This window comes from Melospiza melodia, chromosome 28 (genome assembly GCF_035770615.1).
Source record: "Melospiza melodia melodia isolate bMelMel2 chromosome 28, bMelMel2.pri, whole genome shotgun sequence".
NCBI lineage: Eukaryota > Metazoa > Chordata > Aves > Passeriformes > Passerellidae > Melospiza > Melospiza melodia.
In genome coordinates this window covers 7836575-7855014 of record NC_086221.1, presented here as the reverse complement: position 1 = coordinate 7855014, position 18440 = coordinate 7836575, and the positions used below count along the sequence as shown (strand labels likewise).

The 18440-nt window shown below is 63.9% G+C and overlaps 2 protein-coding genes across 2 annotated transcripts; one reads left to right on the top strand and one right to left on the bottom strand.

Annotated features, from left to right (window-relative positions):
* Window positions 1–453: 453 nt before the first annotated feature.
* Window positions 454–5117, top strand: SMPD2 (sphingomyelin phosphodiesterase 2). Its single transcript, XM_063178097.1, has 11 exons — window positions 454–498; window positions 1660–1762; window positions 2186–2282; window positions 2359–2435; window positions 2777–2870; window positions 2959–3048; window positions 3372–3454; window positions 3651–3783; window positions 3855–3959; window positions 4037–4193; window positions 4389–5117. The coding sequence occupies exons 2-11, from the start codon at window positions 1713–1715 to the stop codon at window positions 4730–4732; spliced, it is 1230 nt and encodes a 409-aa protein (XP_063034167.1). The 5' UTR covers window positions 454–498; window positions 1660–1712; the 3' UTR covers window positions 4733–5117.
* MICAL1 (microtubule associated monooxygenase, calponin and LIM domain containing 1) lies at window positions 4922–17513 on the bottom strand. Its single transcript, XM_063178090.1, has 27 exons — window positions 17411–17513; window positions 13943–14135; window positions 13587–13865; window positions 12366–12573; window positions 12176–12283; window positions 11954–12052; window positions 11724–11879; window positions 11418–11518; window positions 10903–11160; window positions 10358–10473; window positions 10144–10270; window positions 9813–9891; window positions 9276–9426; window positions 9017–9204; window positions 8826–8932; window positions 8696–8746; window positions 8531–8608; window positions 8030–8204; window positions 7856–7938; window positions 7288–7747; window positions 7082–7170; window positions 6869–6967; window positions 6662–6755; window positions 6484–6583; window positions 6313–6386; window positions 6047–6224; window positions 4922–5937 (listed from the first exon to the last, which is right to left on the bottom strand). The coding sequence occupies exons 3-26, from the start codon at window positions 13845–13847 to the stop codon at window positions 6094–6096; spliced, it is 3393 nt and encodes a 1130-aa protein (XP_063034160.1). The 5' UTR covers window positions 13848–13865; window positions 13943–14135; window positions 17411–17513; the 3' UTR covers window positions 4922–5937; window positions 6047–6093.
* Window positions 17514–18440: the final 927 nt, after the last annotated feature.

Sequence of the window (18440 nt, the reverse complement as noted above, 5' to 3'; positions counted from 1 at the left end):
CGCTATCCCATCCCGCACCCCGCTATCCTCCCGCACCCCGCTATCCCATCCCGCACCCCGCTATCCCATCCCTCCCGCACCCCGCTATCCCATCCCGCACCCCGCTATCCCATCCATCCCGCACCCCGCTATCCCATCCATCCCGCACCCCGCTATCCCATCCCGCACCCCGCTGTCCCATCCCGCACCCCGCTGTCCCATCCCTCCCGCACCCCGCTATCCCATCCCGCACCCCGCTATCCCATCCCGCACCCCGCTGTCCCATCCCTCCCGCACCCCGCTATCCCATCCCGCACCCCCGGCGCGCCCCGTTACACCCATCACACCCCGTTACACCCACCACACCCGCCCGGGGCTCCCTCCGCCCTTCCCGGCCCCACTCGCCCCCCCTCGGCCCCCGGCTCCGGCCCCGGTCCCGGTCCTGCCCCTTCCGCCCCGCTCCGCTGCCTGCCGGGACGCGTAGTCCCGCGGCCCCGCGCCGCTCCCGGCCCGCCGCAGGTCCGCTCCCGGCCCCGCTTCCCCCTGCCCCGCCGCTCCCGACCCCGCTTCACCCGGTCCCGCTCCCGGCCCCGCTTCCCCTGCCCCGCCGCTCCCGACCCCGCTTCACCCGGTCCCGCTCCCCCCTGCCCCGCCGATCGCTGCTCCCGGTCCCGCTGCTCCCGGCCCCGCTCCCTCCGGCTCCGTTGCTCCCGCTCCCCCCGGTCCCGCTGTCCTGGCCCCGCTGCTCCCGACGCCGCTGCTCCCGGTCCGTCTCCGCCTGTTGCTCCGCCGCTCCCGGCCCCGCTGCTCCCGCAGTTCCGATCGTCCCTTTGCTCCGCTCCTCCGGTTACCCCGCTGCCGCCCCCGCTCGTCCTGCGGCGCCGCTCCTCCTGTTCCGCTCCCCCTACTCCCGTCCCCGCTCTCCGTTTCCCCGCTCTTCTGTTTCCCCTCTCTCCCGTTTCCCCGCTCCCGTTTCCCCGCTCCACCTGTTGCCGCTGTCCCGCTCCCGTCCCTCGGGGATCTGGGGCCGCCCCCGGGGGCTCAGGCTCGGTGGAAGCCGCCGGCGTTAATTAGCGCGGCTCAGGAACGGGATGGTCCCGCCGGGGCAGGCAGAGCCTGGCTGCCCGCACCGGCATCCCGCAGCTCCGGAGCTGCTCTTTTTAGCTCCGAAACCGGAAACTGGGACAATCGCGCGGGGTCAGGCAGAGGGGGAGCGGAGCTGGCGGAGAGCTGGGGCTGCTCCGGAGCCGCTGGCTCCGCCGGGGTTGGGGGTCCCGGAAAGGATCCGTGGGCTTCCCGATGGGGGGCTGTGTGGCGGTGTCCCATGGCCGTGCCTCGCAGCCCCACTTTGAAACCACGATGAAACCATCCTGGAGCACAGCTCGCTGACAGGCAGAGGGGTTGAACCCTATAGCCCACCCCTGGCCCACCCAGCCGCTGGGTGTAGGGTGACACGGGCGGTTTGGGTACATGGGTCCCTGTACGGGGTCACTTTAGGGTTCGGGGTGGTCCTTGTGTGCAGGAAAGGAGGTGAATGGCCTGGAGTACCCCGAGCACTTTTCCTTCCTTCCTGGCCTTTGCCCTGGCTCAGCCCTTCTGCCTTCCCAGCCTGGCTCCTTGGCTCTGTCCTGCAGCCTGCGTTGGCTCCTGGGGGCTGCCACTCCTGCCCGCTCCCCGCAGGTGCCCCCTGTGCCTGGCACTGCCTGCTGACCCCTGCTGACCCCCAACAAGCCATGGAGGGAGAGCCCACCCTGCGCCTCCGGATCTTCAACCTCAACTGCTGGTGAGTCCGGACTTCCCCAGGCTGTGTGGGGGGAGATGAGGGCACCACACTGGGGAAGGATCCCACCTTGGGGTCACCTTCATCTCCCCTTCATTTTGGGGTCACACCACACTCCCAGCCCCAGAGGGTCATGAGGTGCTTGGCTGGGTATTGCCTCCTGTCCCTTCCGTGCTTGTTAGCCCCAGAAAAACCCCACATTTGCACCCCAAGCAAGGATGAGCTCCTCAATTCTGCAGGCAGGAGAAGCTGTCCCCAAACAGCCTCCCTGCATCTTGTCCCCACGTCCTTCCACCTTTCCCGTGTGCATTCTGCTTCTGCTGGCACTGCAGCCCTGTTTCTCTCCCTCGTTTCGGGTCACAACGGTCCCCAAGAGCCCCCTGGCCCTGTCCCCAGCAGGCTTTGAGTGTCACCCCTCTGTGGCAGGGCCATCCGCTACCTGAGCAAGCGGCGGCAGCAGCGCGTGCGGCTCATCGGGGACACGCTGCGCCAGGAGGGCTTCGACCTGGTGCTGCTGCAGGAGGTGAGGCCGGTCTGTGTCCCCTTCCCAGCCTGGGAGGTGGCCGTGGCTGTTCTCAGCCTGTCCCTCTGTCCTCCAGGTGTGGAGCGAGCAGGACTACAGTGAGCTGAAGGCGAAACTAGCAGGCTCTTATCCCTTCTCCCATTACTTCCGCAGGTGAGAAGGGCAAGCTCAGTCTGGGGGGCAGTGCCAGGGCTGGGCCATGTCCTCGGGGTTTGCCACTTGCAGGGACTGCTGGAGGTCCTTTAGGTCACCTGTCATTGTGACAGACCCCGTGCTTGGGCAGCGGGATTGTCACAGGAGCACACTGGGATCCAGGCACCCGAGGAGTCCTTTTGTTCACCTCTGTGGCTGTGAGAGACCCCATGCCTGGGCAGTGGGGTGCTCACAGGAGCACACTGGGATCCAGGCACCCAGGGAGTCCTCCTGCCCAGGGTTAGGGTGAGGCAGAGGTTTTGGGGACCCCATCTCCTCACTGTGCTTCCTCCCTCCCACAGCGGGGTGATCGGCAGCGGCCTCTGCGTCTTCTCCAGGTTCCCCATCCTGGACACGCTCCTCTACCAGTACTCACTGAATGGGTACCCCTACATGGTAGGTGGGTTGGGGGGCACGTGGCACCATGGTGTCCATCCCCACAGAGCCTCAGTAGCCCTGACCTGCCCTTCCTCCCCTCGGGCAGCTCCAGCACGGGGACTGGTTCTGCGGCAAGTCCGTCGGTCTCGTCGTTATGAAGATCTCAGGGATCATCTTCAACGTCTACGTCACCCACGTGAGCAGTCCAGGGAGGAACCCAGCATGGGGGGAACAGTGGGGAGGAGGGGAATGAGTGGCCATACCCCTGTTTTACTGCTCCTCTGCTTTAACCCTGCTCTCCACCCTCTGCCCTGTTCTATGCACTGATTTGATAAAATATTGCTCAGGGTAGAGGGCAAGGTCCCATAACCTGGATTTGCACCGAGGTGAGCTCCAGGCTCTCCCCAGTGCAGGTGACATACAGACAGAGGTGTTGGCAGGGACTGTTTGGAGGGGCTGGGTGGGTTTGCAGGGAGCAGGGCAGGAGTTAGAGCCCCTTTGCTTTCCCTCTCTGTCCAGCTGCACGCCGAGTACTGCCGGGACAAGGACGCCTACCTGCCCCACCGCCTGGTGCAGGCCTGGGAGCTGGCTCAGTTTATCAGGTGAGCAGCTGTGGGGTGTCCCCTGCAGGCCCCAGGACACCTGGTGGTCACTCCTCTCCCTGGGGCTTGCACTGCAGAGAGCTCCCATTGCACCAGTGCCAGTCAGGAATAAGGTGGAGGAGCACTGGGCAGGTCCCAGTCACTCCAGCCGGGTCCCAGGCAGGGCAGGGAAGGACAGCCACTCCTGTCCCCACAGACACACCTCAAAGGCAGCAGATGTGGTGCTGCTGGGAGGGGACCTGAACATGCACCCTGAAGATGTGGGCATCCGGCTGCTGCGTGGCTGGACGGGGCTGCAGGACGCCTTTGCTGAGGCCATGCGCTTTGAGGTGAGCCCAGGGGCTCAGGGGGGTCCCAGGGCACACCAAGAGCCCCCAGCTCACCCAGGCTCCTGTCTCAGGGCTGCAAGAACGGCTGCACCCTTGTCCCTGACAACTGCTTCACTGACAAGTCAGAGCTGCTGCCCTTCCCGCTGGGCATCCGCATTGACTACATCCTCTACAAGGTAACAGGGGTGTCTGCCCACCAGCTGGGGGTGCTGGGGGGGAGGCACTGCTGTGACCCCCTTGTCCCCTCACCCAGGCCATCTCCAGCTTCACGGTCAAGTGTGAAGAGCTGAAGACCACCACGGGGCGAGCCCCAGGCACGGACATCCCCTTCTCAGACCACGAAGCTGTGATGGCAACGCTGCACATCCAGAGGCAGGGGCAGCCTGCAGGTGCCACCCTTGGCACACCTGGTGAGTCGGGGGGTGCTGCCAGCATCCACTCTGTGCTGGGGGGCTGGTGGATGGACTGGTGGGGTTGGATGGAGCTCTTTGGGGATGTTTCCCCTTGTGGAGGGCTGCAGAGCAGTGGGGATGGGGAGAAGGATACGGGGAGGGTCTAGGGCTGGTATATGGGGTCCCACCCTGCTGATGGCCCTGTCCCCACAGAGCCAGCCCTGGCAGATGTGGTGGCCGAGGCGCGGGCAGAGGTGGGCGCGGGGCTGCGGGCGGCGCGGCGGCAGCGCTACTCCTCGGGCAGGATGGCCGTGCTGGCCCTGCTGCTGCTGCTGCTCCAGGCTGCAGCTGCCCTGGCCACTCTGGCCGGGCTGGGCGCAGAGCAGCCCTTCCCCAAGCTCTCCTTCTGCCTGCTGGCCTTCCTCGCCCTCGGCGTCCTCGTCCTCGCCACCGGTCTCCACCTGTTCCGCACCATGGAGGTGAAGATGCTGCACGGCACCGAGGACCAGATGTGGATGGTGCTGAGGGCCCTGCAGGAGCGTCCCAGTGAGGGCTGAGCTGGGGCTCTGGGTGTCCCACAATGTCCCCTTGGCCACACCACGTCCCCTTTTCATCCTTGTTTTTAGCTGACTTTGGGTCTTAGGCCAGCAGCACTGCAGCCAATGCAGTAGTGCAGGTTTGGCAGCTGCCTCCGGGGGAAATTAAGGTTTTTGGGGTGGATTTATTGCATTGACCCCTGTGAGAACCACAATGGAGGCAGATTTTTATTGCTGTCTTTTTAAATACACTATTTTGTACACGGAGGGACCCACTGGCCCGGCTGGAAGGCTTGAGGCACTGAGGCTCCCCTTGCCTGGGGTGGCCTCAAAGTTTACACTGGTGGCTGTTCTGGCAACCAGTCCTAACTGATGGAAAATAAAGGCAATATTTTAACCTTTGGCACCTGATCGGGGGGCTTTATTTGAAGGGAGGGGGTTTGCAGCAGGATTGTAGGGCTGGTACAAGCACAGGGAGGGCTGGAGGAGGTGCTGAGGGAAATGGCAGGATGAGGGCTGAGCGCGGGGTGAGGGCTAAGAGAGGAACCTGAGACCCCCATCCCAACACATCTGGGCTGCCATGAGCACCATTTGGCCACAAAGGCAACAGCCAGGGACTGCAGGGGCATCTGAGGTCTGTGCAAAGGCCAGTGTGGCTTTGCCAGGCAGAAGAAACCCCAAAGGGGCAAGGAGGGCACAGCCACTGGTGTCCTTGTCCTCAGTGCTAGAGTGTTGGCCCTGAGCACAATTCCCATAAGAATTCCAGCACAAAAAGCCCTTCCCTGCCCCAGGGGGCTCATGGTAGAGTTCTGACCTTGGTTTCCTGCAGCAGCTGGGGGCAGCGTGGACGTGGCATCCAAAAGCAGTGGTGCAGAGCAGCCCAGTCTGTCTGTCACTGGTCCCAGCTTGTACAGGCAGATGTCCCTTGAGATGCACAGTCCAGACTGGGATGGATGCCCTCAGCTGGGAAGGATGTCCCAGGGTGGCTTTGAGGGACCATTCCTGAAGGTGCACATGTGGCATCTGTCTCGGGTGGCCAGTCACCTCCTTGCTGCTGGGAGCCACCACAGCCCCCTTTTGCAGTCCCCTGGGAGTTTTCCAGCCAGCACAAGGCAAAGGCACTCCAGCCATGCACAGGAACACCCTCTCAGCACGCCAGGGCTGAGTGCTGCTCGGTGTCTCCTCACATGGGCATCCTCCAGCGGCTCTGGTCCCTCTGTGACAGGCTTTGGCAAGCAGGGAGCTGGATTTGCTGTGGCAGCTGCTGGCACCTGGGGCATCGCCACCTCCAGAGGTAGCTCAGGGTGGTGCCCAGCCCAGGACTCACTCACTCACACTCTGCTGGTCCCCAGGGAGCACCGGTGGCCCCGGGGCCGTGCGGGTCAAGCGCGGAGCTCGCTGAGCCGCTTCTCCTCCTGCAGCTGGATGAGGATGTTCCGCTTGTTCACCACCTCCACCAGCTGCTTCAGGATCTCCTGCTCAGCCTTCTCATCCTCAGGCGTCTTCAGGGCATCTGTGGGTGCAGGGGGCCAGAGTAGAGCTGGGAAGGCCACCAGCCTGACCTGCTCCCTACACCGTGCAAAGGGAGCGATGGCACTCACCCTCCTTGTTCATGTAGCTCCGGAGCTTCTCGTCAAGCTGGCACTGCTGCTCCTCCAGCTTCAGCTCCTGCACCCTGTGGGGAGGAAGAGGGTGTGCTGGGCACTGAATTTGCAGGGGATTGGGGTGAGCTGAGCCCCCACGCCCGCCAGGGAGCATCCCCCAAGCCTCACGCGATCATGAGGTCCGACTCCTCGCTCATCAGGTTGTTCTTCTTCTGCACCAGGTACAGCAGCTGGTTTGTCCACTGTGTGTGCTGGTCAGCCAGGCTGTCTGCAGGGCAGGGGCACGGTCAGCAGGGTGCAGACCCCCCCCTGCAGGGTCACAGTGCTCTGCCCACCCTGGCTTTACCATTCTCATCCCGGAGCAGCTTCTCCAGCTTGGTGCCCTGCTGCTCCAGCTCCCGGAACGTCACCTCGATCTCCTCCAGACGCCTCTGGATGGCCTGTGAGGGAAGGGCAGCACTCCCCTGCAGGCCAGCACCTGCCAGCAGCAGCAGGACAGAGGGGACGGCGTGCAGTGCCACGCTGGGGACGTGGCTGTCCCCCCTGGGGTTACCTGGGCTCTGCAGAACCTCTTCATCTGGGACTCCCTGGTCCGCCGGGCCAAGGTGCGCTTCCAGGTGGGGAATTTCTCCTCTTCCCGGGGGTCTGGGTACTGTGAAAGGACGGTGGCACGGGCAGGGGGCTCAGTCCCTGCGCCAGGCACCTCCTGCCTGGGCAGCCACAGCTGAGCCAGACTTCTGGGAGAGGAGCAAGGGAAAATCCTCACCAACTCTTTCACAATGCCAAGGCCTTTCTCCTCCTCCTCTTTCTCCTCCTCCTCTTCCTCCCCCTCCTCGCTGTCACTGTCCTCCAAACCTGCCCAAGAAAAAGCTGCTTCAGGCTGGTTCCTCACGAGCAAGACGTGGGATACAGCAGGGTCCTGCAGGGACTGAGAGCTCTGCTCACCTGGAGACTCCAGTTTGTACCACCTACCTTTCTCCATGTCAATTTTCTCCTCCTCCTCCTCCTTCCAGGCGCCTTGTCCCTGCCGCAGGGCAGGGAGGGCCTGGGGTGCTGCTGGGAGCCTCAGACGGGCTGGCTTCAGCGGAGGCTCGGGCTCAGCTTCACTGGTGAGGTTCAGCGTGGACAGACTGAGCTTCTCCAGCGGTGTGAGGATGATCTTCCTCCTGCCCCCAGTCTCCTCACCCTCCTCTGCTGCCCCTTGGGGCTCCGCTCTGGGAACCTCCTGTTCCCTCGCACCCTCCCCGGGCTGTGCCAGCAGCTCCTGCTCCTCCTGCGTGTCACCAGCACCTGCAGTGTCCTCAGCGTCCCCAGGCTCTTCCCCTGCCCGTGGGGCTGATGGAATGGGCTGCAGCGGGCTGGGTGCCCACTCCATGGGGGACACACACGACATTCCAGCATCTGAGGGCGCGTGGGCAGCAGCATCAGCATCCTGCAGCAGAGCCAGAGCAAGGGGCGATGCAGCACAGGGCCACACCCAGCCACCCCCCTCAACATTCTGCCTCTCCCCCAGCACCTCCAGGCATTCAGGGTGATTTACCCCATCGGGCAGCGCCGAAGCCTCATCCCGGGGCAGGTCCACGCTGGCTGGATGGGGGTAGTGCAGCGAGCAGTAGAAATTACCTGGGAGGAGGGGATGGGGGCGAACTCATGACAATCTGCGAGGTGGAGAAGCCGCTCCCCAAGCATCCCCCGTGCCCAGGAGCTGCCTCACCATCCTCCTCGTCGAAGGCATAGTCGCCCAGGCGCAGCGTGGCCCCGCAGCGCCGGCACTGGAAGCAGCCGCGGTGGAAGAAGCGTCCCTCGGCGCTGGCTCGCTCCACGATGTACACACGGCGCCCGCAGAAGTAGCAGGCGTCGCTGTTCTCCCCTGCCCTGTCCCTCGGCGGCTGCGGGGGCACAGCACAGGCGGGGCTGGCACCGGGGGCCTGGCACCCACCGTGCCCCGTGGCCGTGCCAGCAGCCATGGGGGCACGGGGCAGGGCCGTGCCCCTCTCTCAGCGCCGGCTGCTGGGGTGGCTGAGGGAGCGGCAAGCCTCGACTCTGGAAAACCAGTTGGGTCAGGGAAGAGGCAGGGAGGAGCTGGGAACCTGTGGGCGTTCGCTTGTGCGGCTCGGTGCCAGCCCTTGGCTCGGCCCTGCCAGCCGCCGGTGCCCTCCCGGTGCCCCCCTGCCCTGAGCTGGAGCCTCCATCCCAAGGGGACACAAGGACCAACCTGCCCTGGCTCCGTGCCGGTGGCGCGTGGCAGCTCGTGGGCACTGTCCGGAGTGTCTCCATCCAGCCCCGTGTCCAGCTACAAGTGACCCAAGGGCAGGGTCAGCCCCCCACTGTCCCCCCCAGGCCAGCTGCACCCAGCAGAGCCCCCCCGGGGCAGCCCCACCTCAGCGTCCCTGCGGCTCCTCTTGGCCTCGCCGTCCTTCTGGGCACCGTCCTGCAAACCCACAGGGGTGGTTGGGCTGGGGATGTGGTGGGTTTGGTGTGCCAGGAGGGTCTGGGTGGGGGTCCCTCACCTGGCTACGTTTGTGTGCCAGGTTCCGGCTCTTCTGCAGCTTGCTGAGGAAGAGGATGGCCCCTCGTGTGCCAGGGGGAGACAGTGGCTTCTTGCTGACCTCCGCCTCTGCACAGGACATGGCCATTTTTATGGGACCCAGCCAGCCCCAGTGCAGCTCAGGATGGGACAAATCCCCCCAAAATTTCACACCTGGAGAGGTCCCAAAAATTTGGTAGAAGTGGCTGAGGTAGGTGATGAGGTCCAGGCAGTCAGGCTCTGTCAGGGTGGCCATCTCAGCACTGGAGAGGACAGGCTGGATGCCCAGCTCCTGCTCTGCTACGTCCAGCAACATCTGGTGGGTCTGAATGGCATCCTGGGGGTCCACGGAGTCAAAGTCCCTGTGGGGAGACATGGCTGCATCAGGGTGGGCTCTGCAGGGTGGAGGGTTCTGGGGGCTCCGGGCACTCACACCAGGTCGGGGCGGAAGCGGTGGATGAGGGCACAGAGGGCCAAGCCACTGGTCCAGGAGGTGCTGAAGTTGGTCACGGCCACGCCGGGGTATCCAGCCGTGCTGGCCTGGCACCAGCTCAGCAGCTCTTCACACACAGCTCCAGGGGCCACTGGGGAGGCAGAGACAGGGGACACCCCCCCAGTCCACCTCCTGCCTCAGACTCCGTGCTTTAAGGGGAAAGGGATCCCATGGGAGCAACCTGAGACATCCCCTGTCCCCCACAAGCCTCCCCACAGGTCTCAGTAACTATGTTGGGAAAGCATCTGTCAATATTTCATCATCTGTGCAGCCTGGAGGGGCACAGCCTCCTCCCCAGAAGGCAGCAGGGTCCCCACGTGGGCCACAAGCAGAGGGGATAGAAACCATTGGTGTCACCAGGACAGCCTGCTGGACACAGGCCAGGGAGCAAGAAACAAGGATGGGGAGGAAAATCAGGGCAGTGGCCACGTGGGCATGGGCAGCTGGGAGGGACGGGGCAGGAGTGGCTGCTCCTACCGGTGCTGAGCCGGGCGTCGCTCTTCCTCTTCCCATGGTGGTCCACCTCCACCATGCCCACCAGGTAGAGGTCCCTGACCTGCCAATGGGGACATGTGGTGGGTCACAACCTGTACAGAGCCAATGACACCACGCAGGGAGGTGGGACACCTGGACATCCCCCCAAAACCCTCCAGAACCCTCCACCTTCCATAATGCATTCAGTGTCCTGTGGGCTAATAGCTTCAGTCTCACACCCTTTGGGGACAGGGCACTGGGTAAATTAGTGCCACCCTGACAGCCAGGGAGGCTGGGCTGGCTGGCTGTCCCATGGCAGGACCTGGCCAGGTACCTGGCTGGCTTTGATGGCCTGCAGGTTGATGTTGGGGTAGCGCGTGGCCGGGTCGATGCTGTACTGAGTGACGTTCTTGTGGGTGTTGTCCGGGGATGTTTGCGAGAGGCGCTGGTAGATGCTCTCCCTGGGCGCAGGGGACAGGGCTGGAGTCACTGCTGCCACCCTCCCGTGCTCCAGAGCCAGCCCAGAGGGATGGGGACACCACACTCACCTCTCAGCCAGCACCTCCAGCGGGGGTGTCCCTGCCGCCCAGCGCCGCACCATCCACGCTGCGTCAAAGGCAGCGAGGAAACCCCTGGCCACGCCGGTGCCCAGTGGCCAGAAGGGCTGCGAAGGGAAAAGCAGAGCTGGAACATGGAATAACTCCATGGAACTGGAGTTGCATGGCTGGTCCGGGCAGCTGGGAGGAGCTGGGAGCTGCCAGGCTTGGCCAGGGATGAAAGAGGGAGCGGCGGCAGGACGCGCACGGACAGGAGGGGTGGCCGTCACCATCTGCTCCCCAGCCAGCACAGCTCCACCGGGGACGGGCTGGGCTGCTCCTCCAGCCTGAACCAACCCCAAATTTCCTCTGGGGATGGAGAAGGGGATAACCTCCCCAAAACGTGGCACTACCAGGAGCCTGCCCAAGGATGGAGTGCACTGGGCAACTGGGATGGGAAGCACTTAGGGATGGGAAATATATTGCAAATGCAAGGAGAGAGAAATGCAAGGAGAGGGAAATGGGGGCGTGAGGGGGGCTGCAGGGGAAGCTCTCACCTCCACCAGGCAGTCGCCCACCAGCCCCAGGAGCACTCGGCTCCCGTTGTGCTCCCGCACCAGCGCCGCGTTCTCCGAGCGCGTCATGCACGTGAAGTCGAACATGTCAACGTCCGGCAGGTCCCGGTGGTTGAGGGCAAACTCCAGTTCGGGCAGGCAGTAGTTGGTGGAGAAGTTGGCGGCTTCTTTGGCATAGCTAAGGAGGGCATCCCTGTTCACGTTGTCTGGGGCCAGGAGGCTCTCGATGTCCGCTTTGTCCTGCGGGGATGGAGAGAAGCTGAGTGGGATGAGGGAGGTGATGTTGGTCCCTCAGCCTGGCAGCACCCAGCTCCAGGCTGCAGCTGTGCCACCGCGCTCTCAGTACCCTGGGAGGATTTTTCCTGTGGCACAGGCAACAGCTGCTGCAGCCCCTACCACCCCAGGGCTGTGCAGTAAAACCAGCATCCACAATTTGCATGCCACCTTCAAGCTGCCCAGTGCTGTGGGAGCCCAGGGCCAGATCCTGCCCTCCTCACCTGAAGGATGACCCCCTTTGTGAGCAGGCTCTGCTTCTTGGCCGTCATGACGAAATAGTGAGTGTCATCCTTGTAGTACACGATGTTCTCCAGGTCAATGCCTGGTGACAGGGAAGGGGCTGAGCCAGGGCCACGGGGTGTCCCAGCACTGGGATCAGACCCAAAATGTCCCCTGCAGTGGGGTTCCATGTGGGACACGCACCCCATTACTGGGGACATCGTGGGGCTGAACCTCCAGCTCCCTCAGGAGGGTGAAGGAGCCCCCAACATCCCACATATGGAGGTTGGGACCATGGGACCACTGACCCGTTTTGTTGTAGAGGTTCTGGAAGAACTTCTGGTTGTAGATTCGGGCCACGCCGCTGATCTCAGCCACCTCCACCTCGGCCCGGCTGTGGCGGTTGATGAAGTTGGTGGTGATGCCAATGGCCAACTTCCCACGCGTTTCCTTCCTCTTGAACCCTGCAGGCAGAGAGGTGTGAGCCCCCACCCAGGCCCCACATTGCTCCTGGGGGTGCAGGGACACCCGTGGTCACCTTCAGGGACAAATTTGCCGCCGCCAGCTGAGATGAGGACGTCGAACTCGTAGTGGCTGAGGGGAGAGGAGCTGGGCTGCAGCACGGCCTGCCAGCCACCTGCAGCGAGAGAGGTGGTCATCAGGGTCCACAGACAAAGGGCTGCATCCCATTCACCCCACAAAGGCACAGCAGGGCGATTGGGGGCCTCAGAGCGGCCACCCACCCTGCAGAGTCACATACCTGCCTTTCCCTTGGGGGGAACGAGGTCCTCAAACCGCACATTGATGTGCACCTCCACCCCCAGCAGCAAAGCCACCTTGAGCAGGATCAGCTGCAGCTGCCGGATACCTGGGAGGGGAGGGAGACCCTCAGGGCTGCACCCCTGACCGCTGGGAGCCCCCACATCCAGCCTGGTGCCCCCCAGACTCACTGATGTGGTCCAGCGTGCCCGTGCAGAAGCGCCCGTAGAACTTCTTGGCGCCGAGCGCGCGCAGGTCGTGGATGGTGAAGGGCCAGAGGTGCAGGACGTTGTTGCGGGAGAAGGAGTCGCGCTTCTCCAGCAGCACCACGCGGGCTCCCAGCAGAGCCAGCTCGATGGCTGCCCGCAGCCCGCAGGGGCCAGCGCCCACCACCAGGCACTGCAGGGCACGGCACGGGCAGTGAGGGGTGGGCAGCACAAAACAGGGTGTGGGCGAACCCCCAAAGCAGGGTGTGGGTGAACCCCCAAAACAGGGTTTGGGTGAACCCCCAAAACAGGGTGTGGGTGAACCCCCAAAACAGGGTTTGGGTGAACCCCCAAAACAGGGTGTGGGTGAACCCCCAAAGCAGGGTGTGGGTGAACCCCCAAAACAGGGTGTGGGTGAACCCCCAAAACAGGGTTTGGATGAACCCCACCTGGCACCGCCATTGAAAGGGGTGGGCACCCCCATAACAGGGTGTGGGTGAACCCCGGCATGGCACGGGCAGTGAGGGATGGGCAGCCAAAACAGGGTGTGGGCGAACCCCCAAAACAGGGTTTGGGTGAACGCCAGCATGGCCAGTGAAGGGGGTGGGCCGCCCCAAAACAGGGTGTGAATGACCCCCCCAGCGCTCCCAAAGGCAGCCTGCTGGGTCAGGATCTGGCCTTCCTCAGTTTTCCCCTAATTCTCCCTGCAAAGTGGGGTGCCCCCCACCCCCTGGACCTTGCCTTCACCCAGGGCAATGGCAGCGATTAAAGCGTGGGCTGAGATAAGGTGCAGCTCTGTGCAGCCCTGGCTGGGTTTGGTCTGCTGAGAGCTTCTGCACAGGGCTGGGACAATGAGGACAGCAGTGAGCCACCATCTGTGGGACAGGGTTAGGGTTACATCCCCTCCTCGGGATGCTCCTATCTCCCAGCAAGGCCTTGTCAGCTCCCTCAGCCCTGCCATGGGATGTCCCCAGTGAGAGCAGCTGGGAGGCGGAAGCACGCTGCTGGCTGGGTGGCACTGAGGTGGCACCGTGCCACGGGGAGCTGGCAGCGCTAATTAACATCCTGTCCCATTAAACTCCATCAACCTCCCGCCTGGCACATCCTGCATCCTCCTGGGATGAGAGCCAGAGTGTCCCAGGGGATGTTCTCACCCCAGACAAGGACACAGAGAGACCCGAACCCCCCATCCCACACCCCGCTTACCTTGGTGCCAGCACAGGCTGTGCCCTGGTCGTAGTCCTTGTGCCCAGCTTTCTTATCCAGCTTGCTCCACAGGGCCTTGGCATTCCAGTAGTTGAGGGCAGCCTTGAGGCCGTGGTAGAGCTGCAGCCCCGTGCCCTGCACGCCCAGCTGCTGGCACAGCTCCAGGAAGGAGCCCAGCACCTCCTGGCACTGCCCGGCTCGCAGGAACCTCTCAAAGATGGCATGGGCAGGGTTGCCCGGCTCCTCGGCTGGCACACTCATCCCGTGTCACCCAGAGGCCTGGCAGAGGGACAGCAGAGGTCAGCAGGGAGGGGACCCTCGTGGATCCCCACCCCCAAACACATCCCATAGCACACCTGGCGTCTCAGTGCCAGGACTGCCAGCTGCAGGTGCTGTTGGGTGGTGATGGCACTGTCAAAACTGGCACTTGGTGACAGCAGGGACGGAACTGTCACCCTGCCACTGCTCCCAGATGGCCACGGTGGCCTCAGGGCAGGGGATGGGGCAGGCTGGGGCTGCAGTGAGCGGCTTCCTCCATGCAGCGGATACCTGCAAGAGCCAAGAGCAGAGGGAGCTGTTCTGGAGCAAAGACACCACTCCCTTCCTCCACAGCTCTGCCTTCACTCCGGGGGGATGGGAGGGAGCTCCTGGCTCCAGGAATCAGCCCCACAGCTGCTGCAGAAAGCAGCAGGAGCAGCCCTGGGGTGACCTTTTCCCCCACCTCCCCTTCCATCACTCCTGGAGAGGGTGGGAGCAGATTGGCACGGAGGAAGCACCGGTGAGGAAATAAAATAAAAATCAAATCACCCTACGAGCAGCACCAGAAGCTGTGGGAGGAGGGATGAAACACATTCCCTCCCAAAACCCAGGGTACCAATTCTTGCATCTCTCTCCCACTCCCAGCACTGCCCTGACCACCATCCTCTGCCCTCTATCTTGCCAGCCTGAGCACCAAAAACAAAATTTTGCCTTTCCAGCCACTGTGGCAAGCCCAGGGCTGTGGAGGCTCCCCAGGCCCAGCACACACACGGTGCTGCCAAGGAGGACGAGCAGGAAAAGCTCGGCAAGAGGCAGAGCTCCACCTTTGACCCGCAGCTCTTTGCCCTCTCGCCCTGAGCGCCATCCTGGGCACGTGGCAGCGCCCGGGGCCGCCCTGCAGTGGGCAAGGATGTAATGAATAAATCAGGCAGCCCGCAGGAGGAAGGAGTTACTTAACAACTTAAATGTTGTCCGGAAAGGCTGAATTCTAGCTGGATTTCTGGTTCAGCCTCACTCAGGGCTTTCCCGACACCCAGAGCGTGCCTTGCAAAGCAGTTCTGCAGGTCACCTTCCCTCCGTTCCCTCCTGCAGGTCACCTTCCCTTCCAGCATCGCACTCAGGAAATCCGGGCGCGTTAACCCCTTCCTTCCCGGGCAGACAGGAAGGCACCCGGCGGGGCACAGCGGGGGCTGGCACGCACCAGAGCGGCAGGGACAGGGGACATGGCCTGTGCATTCCTGACAGGCCTGGGGACAGATTTCTGCTCTTCTCCTGGGTGCTGCTAGTGAGACAGGATGAGCCTGGGGAAACTGAGGCAGCGCTGAGAAATTCCCCAGAGAGTTTGCAGCGCTCTCACCCATCCTCGTGCCACTGCAGCAGCGCCCCGTGCAGATGGATTGTCCTCCAGCCGCTCAAGTCCCTGCACTGGCACCTGCCAAGGTCAACCCCAGGGAGCATCTCCAGCAGCCCCTGGCTCTGGGAAAAGCCCATCCCGGCCTTGATTCCCCCTGGCCACGGTGCCAGGGGCACTTGGTGCCTGGGAAAGCTCTCCAGCCCCTACGCCTTGGCAGGCGGGCTCAGGGGAGGCAGAACAACAAGCCTTGTGTTGCACAGTTTCCTGCAGAAAGGATTATCCTGCCAGCGCTCTGGCACACTCAAACCCCCTCCACAACTGCAGGCAAGGTCAGAAACTCCTAGGAAAGCTCAGTTCCTGCGGGCTGGATACAAAACCCCAGCTCGCAGCCCACAAAGGCCGGCGGCAGGGGAGGAGGGCACAGCCTGTGCTCTGCTCCTGCCATCAAAGCCTCTTGCATTTCTTCCCTTCGCGCTGTTCCTGCAAGCAGGGGGAGGAGGGGGGGCTGCAGCCAGCCCTGACTCATCCCATGTCAGCTGTGGTTGGCTGCAGAAATGTCTGTGGGGACTTCACCCGGGTCTGGACACGGGGAGCACCCCTGGAGCAGGGACCCCCATCCCATCCTGCGGGTCAGGGTCTCCCTCTGGCCCTGCCAGGAGCAGCAGCCCCTTGGGACAGGGTGGGGGAAGCTGCTTGGGAGCTCACGTGGCTCCCAGAAACATGGAAATACACTGGGAAAGGACACAGCTCCAGAGCTGATGGAAGCCGGGGGGATTTTCAGCAGATTGCCTCGATGCTGCTGCTGCTGCTGCACTGGCTCCCAGTGTGGATGGGGCTGTTCCAGGTTTGGGATCCAGGTCCCAGCATGGATGGTCTGTCCTGGGTTTGGGATCCAGGTCCCAGCGTGGATGGGCTGTTCCAGGTTTGGGATCCAGGTCCCAGCACTGACAGGGCTGTCCTGGGTTTGGGATAAAGGTCCCAGCATGGATGGGCTGTCCTGGGTTTGGGATAAAGGTCCCAGCATGGATGGGCTGTCCTGGGTTTGGGATCCAGGTCCCAGCACTGACAGGGCTGTCCTGGGTTTGGGATCCAGGTCCCAGCACTGACAGGGCTGTCCTGGGTTTGGGATCCAAATCTCCTGAGCTGGGCTGGACCCCAGGAGAGCCCCTCCAGTGAAAGGCCAGGGGCAGGATGGAGGTTTCTTGTGACCACCCCACAGCTTGGCCAAAGCCCTTGCTTCCAGCCACCAGCTGAGCTGGGAGGGTGTCAGGAAGGGGTGAAGGCACTGGGAGCTCTCACAAACATTACTGTGCTCAGGAGAAACATCCCAGGTGTGGGACTGGGCAGGGAGACCACCCCTGCCCTGATTTGGGTGGGCTTTAATCCTCAGAGGGAGGGAAAAATCCCTGTCAGCTGCTCTGGTGTGAGGCAGGGCTGGGGGTGCATGAGCACACCCCAGCTTTGCAAGGCCCCAGCATGGAGCTGTGAGGGGAAGGGCTGAGGAGAGGGGACGAACCTGCACTGAGTTTTGCCAGGGATCCACACACCACAGCCTGGGCACCTCCCTGGGCACAGACAACACCTGGGGAGAAGCAAACGTGCCCCCCTGTTTGTGCTGCTCAGCCCGTTCCCCTGCCCAGCACCAGCCCACGGAAGGACCTGCCTCTTGCAGCTGAATTTCGGTAAAAAGAGGAAGTCTGGCCACGGCCAGGTTTCACACCCCACACATCATTTTCCTCTTCGTACTTCTCCTCTACCCCAAAGCACATCTCCGTGATGATGCACGGAGCATCCCTCCTGGATCTTAGCAAAGCTCTTCCCCACCCTTCTCATCACCGGAGGAGGAGGAGGAGGAGCAGGCACTGCTCTCTTTCCCCTTTGTCCCGAGGGCAGCGCAGGTCAGCGGCTGGAGGGGAACAGCAGCGAGGATGGAGCAGGGGAGAGGCTGCGGGGAGGGGGCACCGGAGAAAAAGCGCTACCGTGCCCCGGAGCGTCCCGGGGACGAGCAGGACACGGGTTCGTGGGGCTGAGCCCTGCCCAGCGCGGCAGAATCGCCGCTCGGGTTTGCCAGCCCCGTTTTGTCAGCGATGCTCGCAGCAGAGGGGAGCGGCACCGGGGACGCCGGCACCGAGCGGGGGCACACGGGGAGCAGCAGAGCCCCCCGACCTCCCCGCGCCCAGGGATGCTGTGCCCATCCTCACCCTCCACTCACCTCCACGGGGGGAAACTGAGGCACGGCCCGGGCGTGGGGAGGGACCGGAGCTGGGCGCAGCCGGGCGATAGCGAGCAGGAAACGAGCTCTCCGTCTGCCAGCAGCAGCTGCCGGCCGGCCCGGCCCTCCTCCCTCTCCTTTGCCCTCCCCTCCTCGGCCTTCCCCTCCCCTCGGCCGCCCGACCGACCCTCCCCCGCGGCCGGGGGGCCCGGGCCGGGCGGTGCCGGGAGGGGCGGCCCCGGGCCCCTCTTTGTGCCGCTGCAGGGTTGGCACCGGGAGGTTCGGGGCAGCGGCACGGGCGGCACGGCGCGACCCCAGCTGGGTTCTGTTGTATTTCTGGGTGAGAAAGCAGACTTTTCGCCGAGCAAGCAAAAAGACTCCGGTGATGAAGCCAAACCCCTTCACTCCCTTCCCACTGTGCTGCTGTGCTGCTGCCCCGGCCAGGAGGGCGCTGGGGACACCGGAGGGCGCTGGGGACACCGGAGGATCGGGGCGGGGTTGGGGGGACCCTCCCAGTGCCAGCTCCGGACCCCCACAGCTCGCATGGAAACTTCTGGGGTTGCGTTTCCCAGCATGGGAATGGCCCCAGAGGGGTGAGGGTACCTTGGGCAGCCCCCGGGGTGACCGATCTCGCTGCTGGCCGGCGCTGTTTGGGGTGTCGGTTGTCCTCGGGGCGCTGCCGGACACTCGCGGGGCGCCGGGGCGGGTGTCGCGGCCAGGGGGGCTGTGACGCACGGGGACACCGCGCCACGAGGCCGTGCCGGTGACTCAGGGACACGGGGACAGGGGCGTGGGTCACGTCGGTCACCCTGAGTCACCCACAGCCAGCGGGGTGAGCACCTCCATCCGTGCCCTCCGAGCCCTTCCTGGGCACCCCGGAGCTGAACCCCCGCCATGGAGCTCGGCCGGGCTCTGCCGGTGCCCGCAAAGCCGCTGGCTCCGGGGGAATGGAGCCCACCCGTGCGGGGCTGGGGCGGACGCGGAAACGCGGCGTGTGCGTCGGAAAGAGCTCCCTCTGTTTGCGAGCCCT

Bases quoted from the DNA above. Each gene is read 5' to 3' on its own strand.
- MICAL1 (XM_063178090.1), bottom strand. From the start codon at position 13,847: ATGAGTGTGCCAGCCGAGGAGCCGGGCAACCCTGCCCATGCCATCTTT. The intron at 11,880-11,953 runs GTGACCACGGGT...CTCTGCCTGCAG, and splicing joins CGGCAAATTTGTCCCTGAAG to GGTTCAAGAGGAAGGAAACG. The intron at 11,161-11,417 runs GTGAGGAGGGCA...CCATCCCCGCAG, and splicing joins CAAAGGGGGTCATCCTTCAG to GACAAAGCGGACATCGAGAG.
- SMPD2 (XM_063178097.1), top strand. From the start codon at position 1,713: ATGGAGGGAGAGCCCACCCTGCGCCTCCGGATCTTCAACCTCAACTGC. The intron at 2,283-2,358 runs GTGAGGCCGGTC...TCTGTCCTCCAG, and splicing joins ACCTGGTGCTGCTGCAGGAG to GTGTGGAGCGAGCAGGACTA. The intron at 2,871-2,958 runs GTAGGTGGGTTG...CCCCTCGGGCAG, and splicing joins TGAATGGGTACCCCTACATG to CTCCAGCACGGGGACTGGTT.